Source organism: Lagopus leucura, unplaced genomic scaffold (genome assembly GCF_019238085.1).
Source record: "Lagopus leucura isolate 7727_CA_CO unplaced genomic scaffold, USGS_WTPT01 Super-Scaffold_739, whole genome shotgun sequence".
Lineage (NCBI taxonomy): Eukaryota > Metazoa > Chordata > Aves > Galliformes > Phasianidae > Lagopus > Lagopus leucura.
In genome coordinates this window covers 22421736-22439117 of record NW_024962255.1, presented here as the reverse complement: position 1 = coordinate 22439117, position 17382 = coordinate 22421736, and the positions used below count along the sequence as shown (strand labels likewise).

At 42.9% G+C, this 17382-nt stretch overlaps 1 protein-coding gene across 8 annotated transcripts in view; it reads left to right on the top strand.

The window, feature by feature from the left end:
* Nucleotides 1–17382, top strand: part of BTRC (beta-transducin repeat containing E3 ubiquitin protein ligase) — a 107473-nt gene that overhangs the window by 43989 nt on the left and 46102 nt on the right. For 5 of the 8 annotated variants that reach the window (XM_042862910.1, XM_042862906.1, XM_042862904.1 and 2 more), the window contains 2 exons: nt 1143–1220; nt 11374–11463. In XM_042862910.1, coding sequence (XP_042718844.1) covers nt 1143–1220; nt 11374–11463 — 168 coding nt within the window. The remainder of the gene's footprint in view (nt 1–1142; nt 1221–11373; nt 11464–17382) is intronic. The other 3 variants (XM_042862911.1, XM_042862907.1, XM_042862908.1) reach the window with 2 other exon arrangements.

The following is a 17382-nucleotide window of genomic DNA, read 5'->3' as shown; positions in this document are numbered from 1 at the left end:
GTTTTTGTTGTAACTGTTTTCCCTTATCTGCTGTTTCTCTGCCCGTACCTCCTGGCTGCGCCTTCCTCCCCTCTGCCAGTCCTGCAGCCACCTCTGCCTGAGGAGCTGGCCCTCACAGAAGCCAGGCAGGTTCTTTGGGGGCAAAGGGGACAGCAGCACAGCATGCACGCTTCTGCTGGAGATTCTGCACCTTGAGCTCATCTGCAAGGAACTGGAAACCCACCCTTTTCCTGGCAGAGCTCTCCCTAAGCAGTTTTTCTGTCTCTCTTTAAAACCTGTTTAGTTACTCACTACTGAATGTGTGGGAATGTGGCCTAAGGCTACGAATACTGTGGTGATCAAACTGATTTGAGATGTGTGTGGGATTCCCCCAAAGCTGGCTGCCACTACGCTGCTGGCACGTACTGAACCCGTGCACAGGAGCTGCCATGGGAGGACGGGGTTCTCCCACGTAGCCAGCAGTTTCTATCAGATGTTTGCTAAAGTTCATGCCTATCCTGAGAGAAGCTTTAGCCCATCTTTACTCTAAAGCAAGTAGTAACTGGCTTTAACTGTGAGGTTAATACAAAAAAAACCCTCTCCTGTTGCGCTTTCTGCAAAAGCCCTCGTAGTTCTTCTTTCCTGTCCCCTTCCCTTGCTTTATTGATCTCTTCTCTGGATCTGGTAGCTTATGTTTTGCAGCCTCAGACTTCCCAGGAACGGTACATGTCTGTAGGTAGAGTCAGGGGCAGGAGGGAGAAACGTAGCCATGCGACCGTATGCTGCCTACGCTTTAACAGTCTTGTTTTCATCAGGTTCCACTGTTCTCAATGGGTATACTGGGGTGTCTAGGAGCACTGGTGCTACCATGCTCATCCAGCCGTTATTCCAGCTTGTCAGAGAGGCAGTTATTGGTAATTTCAGAACAAATCCCCAAAGCACAGGCTTCTTCCATAGGTACCTGCACAATGGTGCGTTGCTGTGTTGAGGAGGAGATTCTTTTTCTGCCATAACAAGCTGTTTGGCTTAGAAGTACATGTTAGCCTCCTGTATGTGCATACATAAAATGCTATAGCCTGCGTTGTACGAATATTCTGTTTCTTTTCTCCTCGCAGACTAATACTAGGGATAAGAACTGAATTAAAGCTTACTTTCTTTCGCAGAACTCCTCTGAGAGAGAAGACTGTAATAATGATGAGCCCCCTAGGAAGATCATTCCTGAGAAGAATTCACTTAGACAGGTATGTGATCAGTCTCCTTAAGAATGCAATAAAACTTTCTAGCTATTTGAATCCTTAAATGCTTTTGGAAGCTGAAGTCTGACTTACACTGGTGGAAATTCTTTCTTTTCTCCTTTGGGGTCTGAGCGAGTCACAGCGTACCCAGGAAAATCAGCCATACGGATTTAGCTTCCAGGAGAGTCTCATGAGCCTTTCCAAGGAAATCTTGATTTCTGCATAGTGCAGTCAGCTGGAGCTCTCTAGTTTCACCTTTCTCCAGTTAGTGTTCATGCAGCTCTCCTCAGCCTTTTCTTCTGTTCTGCTTCCTGCCTTGTTTGTAGTGTATTTTATCTTGTTTCAGGTCATGCATTCAAGAAAGTCAGAGCTTTCCAGAACAATTAAGTTTTCCATTACCCTTGAAGGTGAATTTTCTTGGAGGTGATGTTCAGGTTAATAACCTGAAAAATGACTAATTTATTTTCTTATATGTTCATATATATTACTAATTGGTAGAAGGAAGAGTGGGATGATAGAGCTTAATATCTTTGCCATTTATCTATAACAAAGCAAATTTCTTACCAGTTCATCAACAAAAGACATAGTTCAAAGCATGGTGATCAGCTGCATTTCGTGTATTCTTGAGCCTTCATCTTCCTGCCCAGTGTTTAGCAGGGTAGATGCTGGACAAAATCCTTGGTCCTTCTGCTTGCTATGTGGCACTTTATGTGTTGAGCACTTCTGCTTGCCTGTGGACAAGTACAAGCTGTAGTCTGAAAGCAAATGCCCTCTTGTCTAGATCATCGGAGTTGGTTGCCCAAATCTTGTGCCTGTGGTGGAAGGAATTTTGGTTCTTTATATAAGCATAAATAGAACTGTCAAAGCATTTTGGAAGCTCAGATTGTGCCTTTTCTCTATTAATGATGGTCAAGGAGCAGTTGGGAATTTTCCAGCTCTAAGTGGGGAAATCAGAGACAAATGCAGCCTTGTGCTTTTTTCTGTCTTAGTCAATGAGTAAAGATCTGCATATCCTCGAGGAAGCGATTAACCTGCCTTACATCTGTGCATATTTTGTAATACCAAAAAGATCTGTCCTGCAAATGCTGTCAAAGCAGTAACACACAAAAAGTGCTGAATTCAGTACCTAGTACCTTAGTGGAAAGATGCTAACTTGGTAAATACTGAGTATACGGCTTCATATTTTCTGTCCCTCCCTTTGAATACTGCTGTTGAAATTTCATTATTGAGAAACATGGGCCTCCTGCACAGGAGCAACGAATGTGCGTGTGTGGAGAGAGGGGGAGATCTGTTTGCTTCCATGGTCTTTCTACTGAAAGTGTCCCTGTGTTCTGTCCTTACTGATTTGTTAGAGAAAGTGAATGAGATGCAACAGACCGCTTCAGGGGAGGTGTGATGTGTTGGTATGTTCACCTGCTGATGTATGCAAGCAGAGGTGCGGTGCTGTTTCTTGGTTGCTGTGCTGGTATGCAGCCTTGGCCATTAACGTGTCCTCAGGAGGCTTTGTGGAACAGACGTACCAGGAGGTGGAGGTAACAAAAAGGTGCTTGTTTGTGCACCTGAAGTTGTGCACAGGGGCTGAAGTCCCCCATAGCTCAGTGCTGTGGACTTGTTACTAGAAATGGAACCCTTCTGTTGACTCAGGTGGTTGTCATACAAGGTTACCTTCAGAAGTGCCAACATGTGGAGCTGTGCAGGTGGGAACCATGGGAACCATGGCTTGCCAGGAGGGTCTGCAGGGCACAGGGGACACGGAGATCAGCAGTGGGAACAGAAGCAGGAACAGGCAATGAACTTGACTCTGATAGCTGGAACAGGAAAAAGATCTAAACTGTGGCAGGTTTTGAATTATGGATGCAAATGCTCAGTTCTTGTTGGGCGCGTGATCTGACAGAATTACATTTTGAAGGGGTAAACTGACAATTGTAGGACGAAAACTTCAGAAAAAAACAATGATGAGTGGCAAAAGTTTCTGGCAACTTTATTTAAGCTAACAAACGAATTTTCACACTGCAAAGTTATAAATTAATTTTAATAGGCTGATCCAGATGGTCCATTTGGAAAATGGATAGCTTGATCTGTTGAAAATTAAACTAAATTTATCTCTCTCATACTTCAAACTGAAGTAAGCGTGAGAAGAGTGCCCATTAAGTCCAGCTCATACAGATGGACCGGCAGGTCACACATGGGACTAATCTGATTCATTTTAAAAATAAATGCATGAGTTATTGAATCAGGTTCCTGTTTGAAGCCCTGCGTGTGAGCGTGTGTGTGTGCGTGCCGCCCTTTCAAAGGGACTCGCAAATGCTTCAGTGCCTTTTTAACCTGTGTGTTTCCATTTTAATTCAACTTCGTTGCCAAAAAACATAATTAGTTTTCAGTGCCTATCATTTAGTGTTAGCCCCAAACGCTAGATTGATTGGGTCAGGCATTTGTTATTTTAAGGGCTACGTCTCCATTCTTCATTTATGAAGAACACGAGCTCAATAGTCTTGGGGAGAGAGCCGGCCTTTAGAAACTGGGCAGGGGAAGCTCTCTGGGGGCCCCTCCAGCCTTTTAGCTTCTGGGTGTTTTTAACAGAGCCATGAATGCAGATTTGTAAATTTATTGCGGTGCCATCTGTTTTTTTTTTTGCAGGAACCGTATTATTGTTGGCTCCTATCTGTCTATTGTGGTGGTCACTCCCCAGGAGCTTGCCCTCGCAGTCCTAAGGAAAGTGATGAATAGCGGGGGTCAGCATGAATAGGTCACAGGGCAGCTGTCCAGGGCTGCCCTGAACTTGATTACCTCTCTGGTTTTTAAAGAAGACGGGCACAATGCGGCTTGCTTAGAGCCCTGCCCTTCGTCCCCTGGCGGGGCGATGACGAAGTGCCTTGCGCCGTGCTCCTGGGGGCTGTCAGGGTGCCACGGGGGGAAATGCCGGCAGCTTGCTGCGGCCTCCCTCCTGCAACCCTCTGCAAAGCTCACCTGGCTCTCTGCTGTCGCTCATCAAGCATCCAGATGGAAGTCCCGGGAAAAATCCCAGCCTGCTCCCCATTCAGGCAAGCCCCTCTGCATTTTCAGGGTTGTTTTCCTGCTAGCATTTTGGCACAGAATGTTGCCTCAATTCGTTCCTATGGATTTGAGATCGTTTTGTAAAATCACATGTAGCACCTAAGACATGCTCTAGGCGCTGTTTCGGTGTTCAAGTAGACACATTCCACTCTTAAAGGGCTTAAAGTCATACACAGGCAAACTGTTAGAAAGCAGCTGAAGAAGGCAGAGCAAAAGAAAGACAAAAAGCAGCAGCAGCCAGCACTTTCTGCTGGCCTCGTCCTGCCCATGAGGCTGCTCAGAAATGCTCTCCAGGAGTGCTTCTTCTGTTTCTGCAGTGGGAACAGCCGCATGGTGGGAAGGAGCAAGGCTCCTCCAGCTCCCTCCAGCCCTTGGGGAAGGCACTGCCCTTCTGATTCACCTGGCAGAGTGCAGGTGCAACCAGGTCAATAACGTTGTCCGGCACACCTCAGCTTTTACCTTGTTAGTGCTTGCAAGTAGGGAGGTGCTGGTTGAAAAAAGCCTTCTGAAATCACTAGAAGCACATCCTGAACTTATGTATTTATTTATTTATGTTTTGTTCTCAAACAAAAGGAAAAAATAATTTCCATTTGTCTGTAATGCTCCGTATGTGGTAACGAATGAGCCAACCTGGGCTGTAGTGGAGCTGGAGTTACAGTGGAATGCTGCCTCGTGGCAGAAAGGCCACTGGGCTCTTTCAGCAGTAGTGCTAATAGGAATCTGTCACCCTGCTGCATTTCTGCATTCCTGTGTAATTGAGTAAATTGCAAGTGTTGTCTGCTCCCCCTGTCTTTTGTGTCCACGTCCACTTACCATCCAAAGAACGTGGGCAGTGATAAATAAAGCGCTGAACAGGACTCTCAAGTCTTTGAAAGCAGCGTGTTGCCAGCCCCTTAGTTATGTTTAAGTGTTTATGTTTTTCTGTATTCTTTCTCTTGTGTGGCTGGAACCCTGGGGATCCAAAGCCATGAGAGAGGCCAAGGAGCTAACAAAGTAGCTGTCCCCTTGTTAGCTTGTTCCTTTCTTCTTTAAAAAACAAGATGAGAACCATCTGGCTCAGGGCATTACATTTTCCTCCCCCATGCACCTCTATAGATGAAGAGTTTCACCTGCAGCGAGGGTTTACATTGATTAGGGAGGGAGCAGTAATTCAAGCCTCCATCCACTTCAGTGGTACTTTGCAGTCTTTAAAGGTGCTGACCCATTGAGTTAAACTGTCAAGGGAGGATAAAAAAGGAGCTTCATCCCGGGAGGTAACAGCTGCCAGGTTTTCAACACCTTGCACGCTGCTGGAGAAATGTCACAAATTGTCAATGGGAAGAAAAATCGCTTGGCTGCCATCTTCCCTTAATGACGCGCCTTATAAAATGAAAGATTTAAGGGTAGAAAAAATCATCGAGTAGCTGTCAGGAAAAGAAAAATCCGGGGGGATTTGGAACAATGGGCCCAACGAGATGGATCCTGAAAGGCTGCAAATGCTGCGTCCACGTTGCAGAAAGCGGTTCTGATGGGGATGGCCATTTTTGCACGGCGGGACAAGAGAGGGCTGGGCGGCAGCACAAAGTCTAACACTGCTGTGCCTGAATTAAAGGGGAAAAAAAAGAAGTCATCTTGATTCATAAGCCAGTGAACTGAGAGAAGACATACTGTATTTCTGCTCTTTTGAGGACAATTTGTTTTCAAGCAGCTACCAGATGGCTAAATACCACGACATTTCCTTTTTTTCTTTTTTTGTTCTTTATTTTAACAAGAGATGTAGTTCTCTTTGCTCTTTGTTTTTGTTGGTCCTAATGCTTTTACTTGGCTGAACAGACCCTGTGGTGTTTGGGCATTGTGACATTACTTTTTTTTCTTTGCCCCTGTGCATTGATGGATGAGGAAAGAAAGATCTTCATCTTTAATGTAATTTCGGATAAGAGGCAGATTGGAGTGAGGCTTTTTGTTTGTATTGTGGTGAGGTTTTTTGTTTTAGGGGCCTCTCTTTTTGCTGTTTGTTTTAGGTAAGTCATTTTAATTGTACTGAGTAATTAGAAGGTACACACAGCCAAGGGAGCTTTGTTATGGTAATTGCTCAAAAAAACCCCACTCCCCAACTACCATCGCCATGTGTTGAGACACTTCTTCCCTCTAGTGGCAATATTAAGGACTCTGCCTTTCGCAGTAGGCAAGGTGTAATTGCAATATGACAAACTGTGCTTTGGGGAAAACGCCGTGAATGATCTGGTTTTTTTGTTTGGCTGGTCATTATTTCGGCTTATGGCTTTCTGTGGCGACTGTCCTTCCCGCGGGCTGGGCTACGGGCACCAAAAATTTAGGCTTCAGAAAATAATTGCGGCAAATGGCTGGTAATGTCTTACAGCTTGCCTTGATTCTAGTCTTCTTTTTAATTACCTGCTTATAAAAACGTTTTTAAATTTGTTGAGATTACTTAATTCTTTCGGAAGAAGCACCTCATTTGAAATAAATAAATAAATTGCGTTTATTTTAAATAGTCCATGTGAAAGACCTTTAAAGGGTAATTAATGCAAGTCTCCTAAGGCTCTAAGTGAGATGAAAGCGATCTTTCCAAATCTGCTGGAGTGATTTGTTTATATAACTTCCCACTTCTGCTCAATTCTTCGGAGTCTAATAACTTTTTTTCTAACCGTTTGGCAATTTGTGCTCAGCTACAGAAGCCCTTGTTCAAAAAGAACAGTTTAATAATCTTTTCCCTGAAAATGACTTGGAGGGAGGGTGTGGGTTTTGTCGTTTGGCCGCGTTTTTATTAGTGTTATCTTTCTCTGATAAATCATGTAATTATTAACTATGGGGGGGGGAATCTTACTGAGCTCCTGGGCTGCAGCTTCTATTAAAAAGTGGAGTTTTGTTCAGGGACTGGGGATTCTCTGAATAAATGGCCGGGGAGTTGGGGTTGAGACGAGGCGCACGCTCACAGCTCAGCCTGGGGTTCCAGCCGTCAGTTGGCATTCCACCTTCATCCCGAGCCTCACCGACGCGGGGAGGATGGTTCCGTGTTTGTGTCAGAGAGCAGCACCGTGCGTTCTTTAAAAAGAAAAATGTAACCAAAGACTCCTATGGAATGAGATCAGATCCAGCTCTATCTTTAGTGAACTATAGCCTCGCGTCTCTGTGGCGTTTTGAGCCTTTGGCTGAGAGTGGATACAGCTTTGTGGTCCCCTGCTTCTGACATGATTTGGTGCCACCATATATTCCTAGGGTTTTTTTCTCATTAGAGCTTGTTTTGCTGTAGGGCTGCTTAACACCGTTCTCAAACGGCTTTTGCAAGGTTAAAGGAATGCGGCTTGGTAACAAGTTTGTGTCATTTTAAATATATACCTCCTAGTAAATAAGGAGGAGCCTTGCAATCAATCCCTTTTAGTGTGTTATATGTTTCACCTGACAACTAAACCCTCTATTGATTAACCATTACTTTGTTAGATAATCTTGTGTCATTGAAGCCTCTGTAAAAATTAAACTCTTTAAAATGTTTTACCCTAGCAGCAGTGCGAAAATTGAAAACTTGTTCAGAATTACAGCCGGCTTCCACTAAGAAGGTAGTTTTCAACAAACTGGTTTATGTTTGCATGCTTTATATGCAATATAAAAACATATTAAAGCACTCCAACGCAAAGCTATCCGCCTGTGGCGTTGAACCAGGCTGCCATTTCAGACTGCTTTCCTTGGCAAGGAAACCTCTTATCTTGATGAAAGGTGAAGAGAAACCTGAACGGTTCTGGTGCAAATCAGATGAGATGCATAAAAGGGTCGAGCTTTAAAGATGAGCTGAGAAATTTGCTTTTCTGAGGGCTGGTTCGGGGTTTGATGTTCTCATTTTTCTTCCAGAGTAGTCAGTGTTCCTACAGTCATCTGAGGCAACAAAAGGAGTGCTCTGATATTTTGCAGTGTATCGTGAGGCACCATGAAGCGTTTCAGCTAGATTATCTCTGTTATTATCCAGTGACTTGACAATTGTTCTCTTTTCTGTTCAGCCTGCTCACTAGAAACTGTTGGTGTGCAAACACAACGTGACAATGCCAGATGAAACCACATCTTTAGTGATCTTGTGTCTCACAGCAGCTGGTAACTGCTGCCTGCAGAGAAACAGTAGGAGATATCCATACAGCAATACCTCCACGCGCCTCATGTATTCTCCTAGCTCCTCATGACTGCTCTTCATGAGCCAAATGCTGCATCTTCTCAACATTACCATAACATTTCCTTTGAGTCCCGTTAGAGCGACATGACTTCTTTTCTTTTTTCCTGGATGTTAGGGCAGAACTAGATCACAGATTATAGAATGGCCTGGGTTGAAAAGGACTGTAATGATAATCCAATTGTGAACCCACTGCTGTGTGCATTATTGCCAACCACTAGACCAGACTGCCAAGAACCACATCTAGCATGGCCTTGGATGCTTCCAGGAGTGTTGTTCAGTATTTTTGCTTGAGGTTATTTGACCACATTGTAGATCTTGCATATGCATCTTTAGCGTCTCTATTCATCACACAGCTAATAATTTCTCACATTCTCTGAGAATGTGAGAAAAAGACCAGGAGAACTTTGTAAATGTGCAAACATAATAACGGGCGTTGAAGTGCTGATCACTGCTCGTGTGTTTCATTCTCAGTTCTGCATCCTGATGGGTTGACTCCTCTTAGCTTTCCTTTAATTGAGAAACAAAGAGCTGCCAAAGGACTGAATGGTTGTCTGGCAACTTGATGCTTACGTAGGTCTTTACATAATAAAGTTACTGTACAAATGTTGGCCCTCACAATAAAAATATGTTCTTGTCTCATTTGTGTGGCTGAAAAGCTTGAGAGGGATGTAAGACTTGTTGGTTTGTGCTGCAGGGGCAGAGGGACACACATGGGAGTGCCCAGTGGAAGATGCTGCAGAATGATGGCAGACGGCACTGGGGATGTCCAGGGGATATCCTGGCCCATACTCTGGACATGTTCTCCCGGAGCTCATTTAATTCCTATTTTCACTTCTGATGTTTCTCTCCATAGTATCCCATGGAAGCGAGCTGCAGATCTCCGGGTATATAATCACATAATCATGGAGTCATTTGATTTGGAAGGGACCCCTAAAGGCCATCTGGTCCGACTCCCCTGCACTGAACAGGGACACCTACAGCTCTACCAGGTGCTCAGAGTCCCTCCAGCCTGACTTTGGGCATCTCCAGAGTTGGGGTATCCACCCCCTTTCTGGGCAACCTGTGCCAGTGCCTCATTGACTGTACTGGAAAAAAACTTCTTCTTTATATCCAGTCTGAATCTCCTCTCTTTTATTTTGAAACCATTTCTTGTCCTGTTACGGCAGACTGTGCTAAAGGGTCTGTCCCCTTCTTTCCTATACTCATTCTTCATATACTGAAAGGCTGCTATCAGGTCTAATGAACAGGTTCCTTTTGTTCCTCTTTATTGTTATTTTTAAGTACTCCATTAGTTCCATCAAGTGTCACCAGATCCTGTGGGATTTGATGAACGAGTTATGTTGGAAATTGTCTTGGTGCTGTCCATGCTAAGGTGTCCTACGAGGGTAAAAGTAATAAAAAATAAATGGTATAGTGGAATAATTATTTGTGTCTGTCACGTGTCCTACTTTTGAACAGTGCTGTAGTGAGCTCCCTTCTCAAAAAGCTCTTGTTTTTTGCCTTTATTATTTTACATACTATATTTGGATTATCCACTCTATTTGTGTATGTGATAGAAGGCTTGCTGTAAGCTTGCCTTTTAAAAAGCTGGCTTGTTACCAAGCCTTTTGATACCTGTTCTGGGAGGAAAAAGACTAAAAAGATGTGAGTTGGTTCATGGTTGAGTTCAGGAAGCCACAGGCTTCCATGTTTCTTTCAGTAAATGCTTTTGTGACTGAGCTTTTCATCTGCAAAGTGCAGTTGGTATTAGCTTTCTTTGAGCCTCTCATTGAAATTGCAGTATATACGAGGTACGCTGGGCAGAAATGCTGCTACTGGAATGTTGGGAATGCAAATGCAAACGAGGGAGATCACAGATTTACAATAAGTGGGTTAAATTACACAAATGTCAATAATGAACAAAGAATATTACCAACTCTTCACGGTTTTCCACCTTCAGAGCCTGGTGGAATTTAACTGATGTGATGCTGATGAAATGAAGTCTGTGTGGTGTTGTCTGAACGTCGGCACAGAGCAGATGGTGTCAACTTTTCTGTCCACCACTTGAGCCACTGCATCTAAGCCACAATTTATTATAGTTTATGCCATTCTGATCCTTCTTCTGAGAAAAAAGTGCTGTGCATACCAGAGTGATAGTTTTATGACGTTGGCAAATATTTGCAGGAGGCAGAGTTGAGTCCCTCAGCCTTCTGTTTGCTCGCAGCCTAATCCTGGTTTGAATGCAAACCTCCCTGCTGAAAGATGGGAGATGCTGAAAGATGCACTCTGCTCGGCCACGTGGTGCTAGAAAGGATTTGGGCCTGGAAATTTCTGTTTCTCCTTCTGGATGCAGGCAGGAGTTGCAGTCCCTTGTAAGCAGCGACAGACCAGTCCTGCTCTGTAGTGTTCCCCCAGATACTGCCCTGGTTAAGGCAGCTGATACCATCTGCTGACTGCCACGCTGTTTTTTTCCTGTGTCTTTTGGTCAGCACATAAATTGTGGGTTCTTTGGGGGTGGGGAATAGTCTTCTGTTAGCACCAGGCATAGCACACTGGGGTTTTAATCAAGTACTGGGACTTCTAGGAACTGCTGTCCTCCTCCTTTTAGCAAACGTGAGCTTCATCAAGTAGTCATTAACAAGGTGCTGAAAACCTCCATTAGAAACTCTTGAGTTCTTCAGACGTTTTAGTTTAAAGAGTCACTTCATCCAAGTTTAATTTTAGTCACAGTAAAAAAAAAAAATCCCTTCAATCTGCGTGTCTCAGAACTATAAAACTGCACAGCTTCTCAGAGAACAGGCATGTCCTCAACATAGATTTTTGCTGTAAACTAGTTTATTTTGGCTTGAAATTATTACACCGTAGGAAAAAGGAAATGTAGCAGTGTTGTCGTGGATTCTGGTGCCAAAAATATGGTGCCTGAAAGAAAATTGTCGTCTTCTATTCATAACCATTTTAATCTTTCTGCAGACCTACAACAGCTGTGCCAGACTGTGCTTAAACCAGGAAACAGTATGTCTAGGAAGCACGGCTATGAAGACTGAAAATTGTGTGGCCAAAGTAAGTAACAGAATGGCTTTGGTTTTGAGAGGTTCTTTAGCATTCTATTCACTGTTCATCAAAGAAAAATTCTTGTTAAGGATGACAGTTAGGAAAAGTGTTTGAATGGAAAGTAACTACTTGAGGTAGGCTTTTCCATCCTTTGGGGTAGAGTTTGAGATGTGCTGTTTTCCTCTGTTGGAAATGATTACTTGAGTCCTGAACGATCTAGGGCAGAAGAGTTTATTCTGCTACTCAGGTAGGCTTTTGCAGTGGGATGACCTGTTTCTGCCATGTGATTAGCTGTGGCAACTACACATGATAAATGTCCAGATAGATGCTGATCTATATATATAAAACATACGAAGCATGAGAACTCTGTGTCATGGTGCCCCTTCTTAGCTGCCAGAAGGAATGTGTGAAAAGAGTTGTTAACAAAAGCCCTTTAACTAAAATCCAGTGAATGCTCTATTTAGGAAAGGAAGAGGGAAGCACAGTCAGAATGGTAAGAAAATAGATATATTCATGCATCAGAGAAAATACATTCCTTGAAAATTGTACTAGGTGTGATTGGAACAGAGGAGGTGCCATTAGCCACCCTCTTTTCTTAAAATTCAGCATAACTGGAGTAAAATAAGATACATGCAGAGTTATTTGTGAATGGAAAACATTTGAACCATGATGCAATAAGTATAAAAAGGCTGTGTGAAGGATGTACTTAGCCTTGTATAAGCTTCGTGTTTCCACTGTGAGGAGGGTTAGAATGGGCATGCAGGACAGATCAGTGCACACAGCCATCTGTTACTGAAACCAGCTGGCATTTTGTAGCTCTCTGTCACCACGACCTGACCACTCGAAAGCCTGTTTTCTCTTTCACTGTTTTAAATTCCTTGATATTCTTGAAGTCACCCTTTTCCCCATGCTTTAAAGGTGCCTTGTCTCTTCAAGGCCTGCTTTTGTATTGACTTTTAAGCTAATCCCAACTAAATCTTTTCTTTGGAATTTTTCTAGTGAAATTTGGATGTCCCATTACTTTTATTTTCTTTTTTTCTGAATTGGCCACCATAAAAGTTTGCCATGGTGCATTCAAGTGACTTAGCACTTCTAAACTGCTCTTGCTATGCGAGGTTGCCTTTCAGTGGGCATGCACTTCAGAAACAAGTTACCAATCCTGGCACAAAGTGCTAAGTGCTAATAATGAATCCTGAAATCTGCTTTCCTAGCTTAAGACAATTGGTTTTGCATGTTGCTTCCTCAGGCCCTTCACGATACAAAGTGAAACTCTTGAATTAGCTCTTAATGAATTATATCAGCATACAGCACTATTCTGATGCCAATGGAGCAGCTCACAGCGAGCTAGCTAGGAGTAAACCCACTCAATGCCATGTACTGTACACCATCCTGATCTTCTTACTGAGGAGCAGGATGTGCAGGAATTACTGCTAATTTAGGTGATGCCTCTTTAAACTGATATGACATACCTTTAACTTCCCAGTGTCCCAAATAATTGAGTGTCCTGAAGCAGCCTATTCAGTGGGGTCATGGTAAGAGAAATAGGCAAATTTGGAAGTAGATTGGCAAGTCTTGTTTCGTGTTATTGAGGATAAATCTGAACTGTCACTCTGGAGATAGAAAGTTGTATGTTCTTAAGTATTGTGTCTCCATACACTGCATGATTATATAATATATGTAAAAGAAGGACTCTTACAGGGATGTATTTCCCCTAGAACTGGATTGTCTGGCTGTTGTACCCCTTTCCCCGCCTTCCCAGCTGCAAAACAAAGTGAAATAGGTTCTAAGAAAGCTTATCTTTCAAATTCCAGAAGTGTTGAAGCGTTTAAACTCCAGTTAGCTAGATGCAGATGGCTCTGTGATGGCATAGGCAAATGGCACAACTGTTAAATGTTCCCTCGGTGAAGGGCTTAAATGGGATTTAAGGAGTTCAGAGGCCTTCTCCTAGCCTTATGCACATGGCGAGTTTTATCCTCCATGATTGATGTCTTAAGGCTTTGAACATTAAAATCTTTTGTCAAGAGGGTGAATACTGGAAAGCATAAATGCAAGTTGCTTTGTCTGCAGCACTTTTCTGAAAGTACTGTGAATTTTTTTCTTTGTTTGTTTGCTTGCTTGCTTTTTTAAAAGTGATATTGAAGGACAAAAAGGGTTACTTTGGAAATAATGATTACCTTTTCTGATTCTGCAATGCAATATCAGCCTTGACAGGAAAAATTGTTCAAAATGTGCATGCCTAGACTGCATAGGAGTGATCATAAATTAATAATTATATATTTAGGTGCACAGATGTCACTGGGAGTTCTTCCATTAATCTTTGGGCATGTTATTGCCACTGCCTCTGAGTGATCAACAAGTGTGATATATATTTAACCTAATGTCTTTAAAAGGCAAATGTAATTTCTAATTGTGTTTTTATAGATGCTGCTCACACACAGAAATCCTCCCTTTGGAAACTGCAAAATATTTGCAAGAGCATTTCTTGTTACAGTGGTACTGGTGTGCAACCATAATTGGATGACTTTCTCAGAAATTGGTGCAAGATGCTTAAATAAGGTAGAAATATAACATGAACCTGAGCTGCAAGGGCAGGGCGTTTGGTTTTAATGAGGGTTATTGAAAATTGTCCAACTGAGCATCTGTTCCCATTGTTTGTTCCATATTTTGTTAGCCAGTATCTTCGGGTCAGATAATGGTGTTGGTGTGTGGTGCATCCTCAGTTAAAAATCCCCTGGCATCTGGTCTGTCCCTAGGACTCTTGTGATGCTCCTGTCCTGTATCCTGGACCACTTGATTTGTGCAGTGACCTTCCTTCATGCTTTGCCCTGCAGTGAGGGAGGCTCTGCTTGTCTCCATTCTCCTTGGCTGAGTCTTTGCTTAGATGGGTTATATATTTTTAAACAGAGGTCTTGCCGTTTCACCCTTTGATAATGTGGGCTGTGCTAGGTTTGACTTCTGCTGCTCACTTGGAGTCTGTTGGATAGTACACTTCCTTGGATCGTGGAAATATTTTCCTAATTCAAAGTGCTCTTTTGCTTCCCAGCAGGAGAAGGAGCTGATCTGATGGAGTTTTGCAGTCAATACCCATTTCCTGTATTCATTAGATAGTTTTTTTTTTATTAACTCGTGCAGTCAGATCAAGTTCGTCTGCATCTGCTGCATAGGGAAGTGTTCTCAGTTTCATTTTGCACATTAAATTCTTCTCTGTATGTGCCAGAGCCAGACAACCTATGGCATAGCAGCCACAGACAGCGCAGAGGCACCTTTTAAATGTCATACAGCATCCCTGCATATCTGCTTAGCTCTGAGCTGGGCAGCAGCTGGGACAGGTTCCCAGCCCCTGTTATTACCAGAGGTGAACAAAATTGGAAAAAGCAAAATGCAGCTGAGCACTCCTTGCTCCTTGCCATGCCCATGTATGATCCCTGGTCCTGCCTCTTAAGGTGTCAGCAAACCAAGCGTGTCGTGTCCTCCAGGGACATATTCTTGCAAAGAAGCATAGTATTATTTAGCTGTATCTGCACTCTTACATTCAAGGGGGATTCCAGTGAAGAAGAGGGGGAGTGGTGGAAGGAGCTGCTAATTGGAACCAGCTTTTCTTTGTGAGTTCTTTCTGCATCTCCACTTCAGAATTTTTCGGGTTAGACTAATCCACACAGTAATAACACTGAGCTCAGGATTTCTGTATGAAATGCAGTGGAGAAACCACGACTACACTTCAACAAACAAACATTTAGGGTTCCAGGCTGGATGTTCCAGTTGGCAGTAGGACAAATTGATCTGAAGAGTGTCCCTCTTGGACTCTCAACTCCCTTTATGTCACAGATTGATGGCTCCTCTTTCCTGAGAGTGTCGCTGCATTTACTTTACATGAGCAGCACATGCAGCTTGGAGTTCTGCTGTGAGACACTGCTGAGTCAGTATATCTTCAGATAACGTAGTTTTCCAGTGCTTCTGAAACCTTCCCAGTCCTTGAATTGATAGTAGAGCATTGTAATCCTGAATGAATATTATCTGACAAACTACGTTGTTTCTTGATGCTTCTTCAACTGGTTTAATGAGAAAGTATGTTCCTTCACATCCTAAATTTATTTTTGTATTATGCTTTTGCGCAGTGATGCAGAGAGGCTGTCAGCTGTCATGCTTCCAGCTCCAAAACCTTTGCTAGCAGTGTTCCCTTTTGTATGCTGGGGACATGACTGGGACATCAGCTTCTGAGGCCGTTGCCTACAAATGCCTGCTCAGCCACTGTGGGCCAGGAGAGGTCCAGGCATGCCACTTATGCCATTTCACTCTTCTGTTCTGTGTTGTCTCTGTGAAAGAGGGTGTTGTGAATAGCTGGTGTTGCAGGGACATGGCTGAAGGTTGGTTTGTGTTCAAAAGGTGCTATGAAACATGAAGTTCAGCGCTGGATTCTGAGTATTTAGACAACTCAAGCGGTATACAGAATCAGAGGTTTGTCTTCGACTGTTAACATAATGATGATTTTCTTTTCATAGCGATGTGATGTGGCTTCTTTTATCTTAATTGTGGGTTTCTAATTATTTATTTATTTTTGCTCGTGACAGTCTTCAGGCTTTAGCTTTGCCTCAGTCTAATAACCTCTTTGCAAATGGCTGAGGAAGAAATGTGATATCCTGCTCCCCCACCCTACCCCACCATACACATTCTCCAGATTTTGATAGACTTGTTTTATTTATTTCCAAAATTATATCCGCAGGAAACAAGCTGTTTAAATTCAGATTATGCTGAAGCAAAATGGTCCTGGTATGAGAAGCAACGTGCTGTTTTATGAGCGCAGAGTCCCTTTTCTCATAACTGATTGATAGTAAATATTTTCCTGAAGAATTATTGCCAACCATGAACAGTGCAACTGTTTCACTTTTTTTTTTCCGTGCTACTTGCTGTACCAGCCATTGTCTGTAATTAAGATCTACAATTCACAATGCAGACGTTTGCACTTCCTCTGGGTCTGAGCTATTTATAAGACATTTCAGCTGTTCAGAGTTTCTTTTGAGTGTTAAACTACATGTAAACAGGCTTTTTTAGTCTTCAGTTATGCAAACACTATGGTTGTCATTTCTGCTTCTCTTAGCACCCAAAATGACTTTGCGTGTCAATGAAGCCACAAATTAAAAAAGAATTACACTTGTTTTTTTTTTAAATGAAAAAGAGACTTTGAAGAAATGTTATTATAAAGCTTACTTGTCGTAAAGCGCTTTATAGCTTAGGGTCTCAAGTCGTATTCAGAGATCAGCTCTCAGAGCTCCGCAGTGAGGATGGTCATGTGATGTGAGAAATCTTGATACCAAGAGTAATTTCCAAATTTTAGCCAAGTCAGTGGAGATGTTTTTATTTTTTGGAGCCCCGGGTTTGGAATTTTGAGAAAGCAGATGGTGTGGTCAGTGAAGCTGAGTTTAGCATAACTTTAAAAGGTTCCTGAATTAGAAACTCCCTTTCAGGTTTGACTTGCTGTAAAGAAAGCTTTGTCATGACAATGAATGTCAGCTGGAACAGGTTACCTATGGATGCTTTGCACATCATCCCTAAAGGTTTTCAAAAGCAGGCTGGATGGAGTCATGATCTACCTGAACTGCCCTTTCAACAGACTCTGCTTTGAGCAGGAGGATGGACTGGAGAGCTCTCAAGGTCCCGTTTAAAGGTTGTCCTGCAGTGCTCCAAGTATGCAGGTATTGGAGATGTGATATAAATCTATAAAAATGACAGAACATCCTTGATTAGAATTGCCCTGCACATTGGTAGTGTGTGTTCTCATATGCTGTGCTTCTACCCTAGATGTTTGCTATGTGATTGATCCTCTGCATAAACAATTGCAGTCCTGAGGTCTTGATTCAGGTCCTGCCACATTAAGCTTGTAGGAACCATTCACCAGGATAAGAGTGTAGGATCATAGAATCATTAAGATTG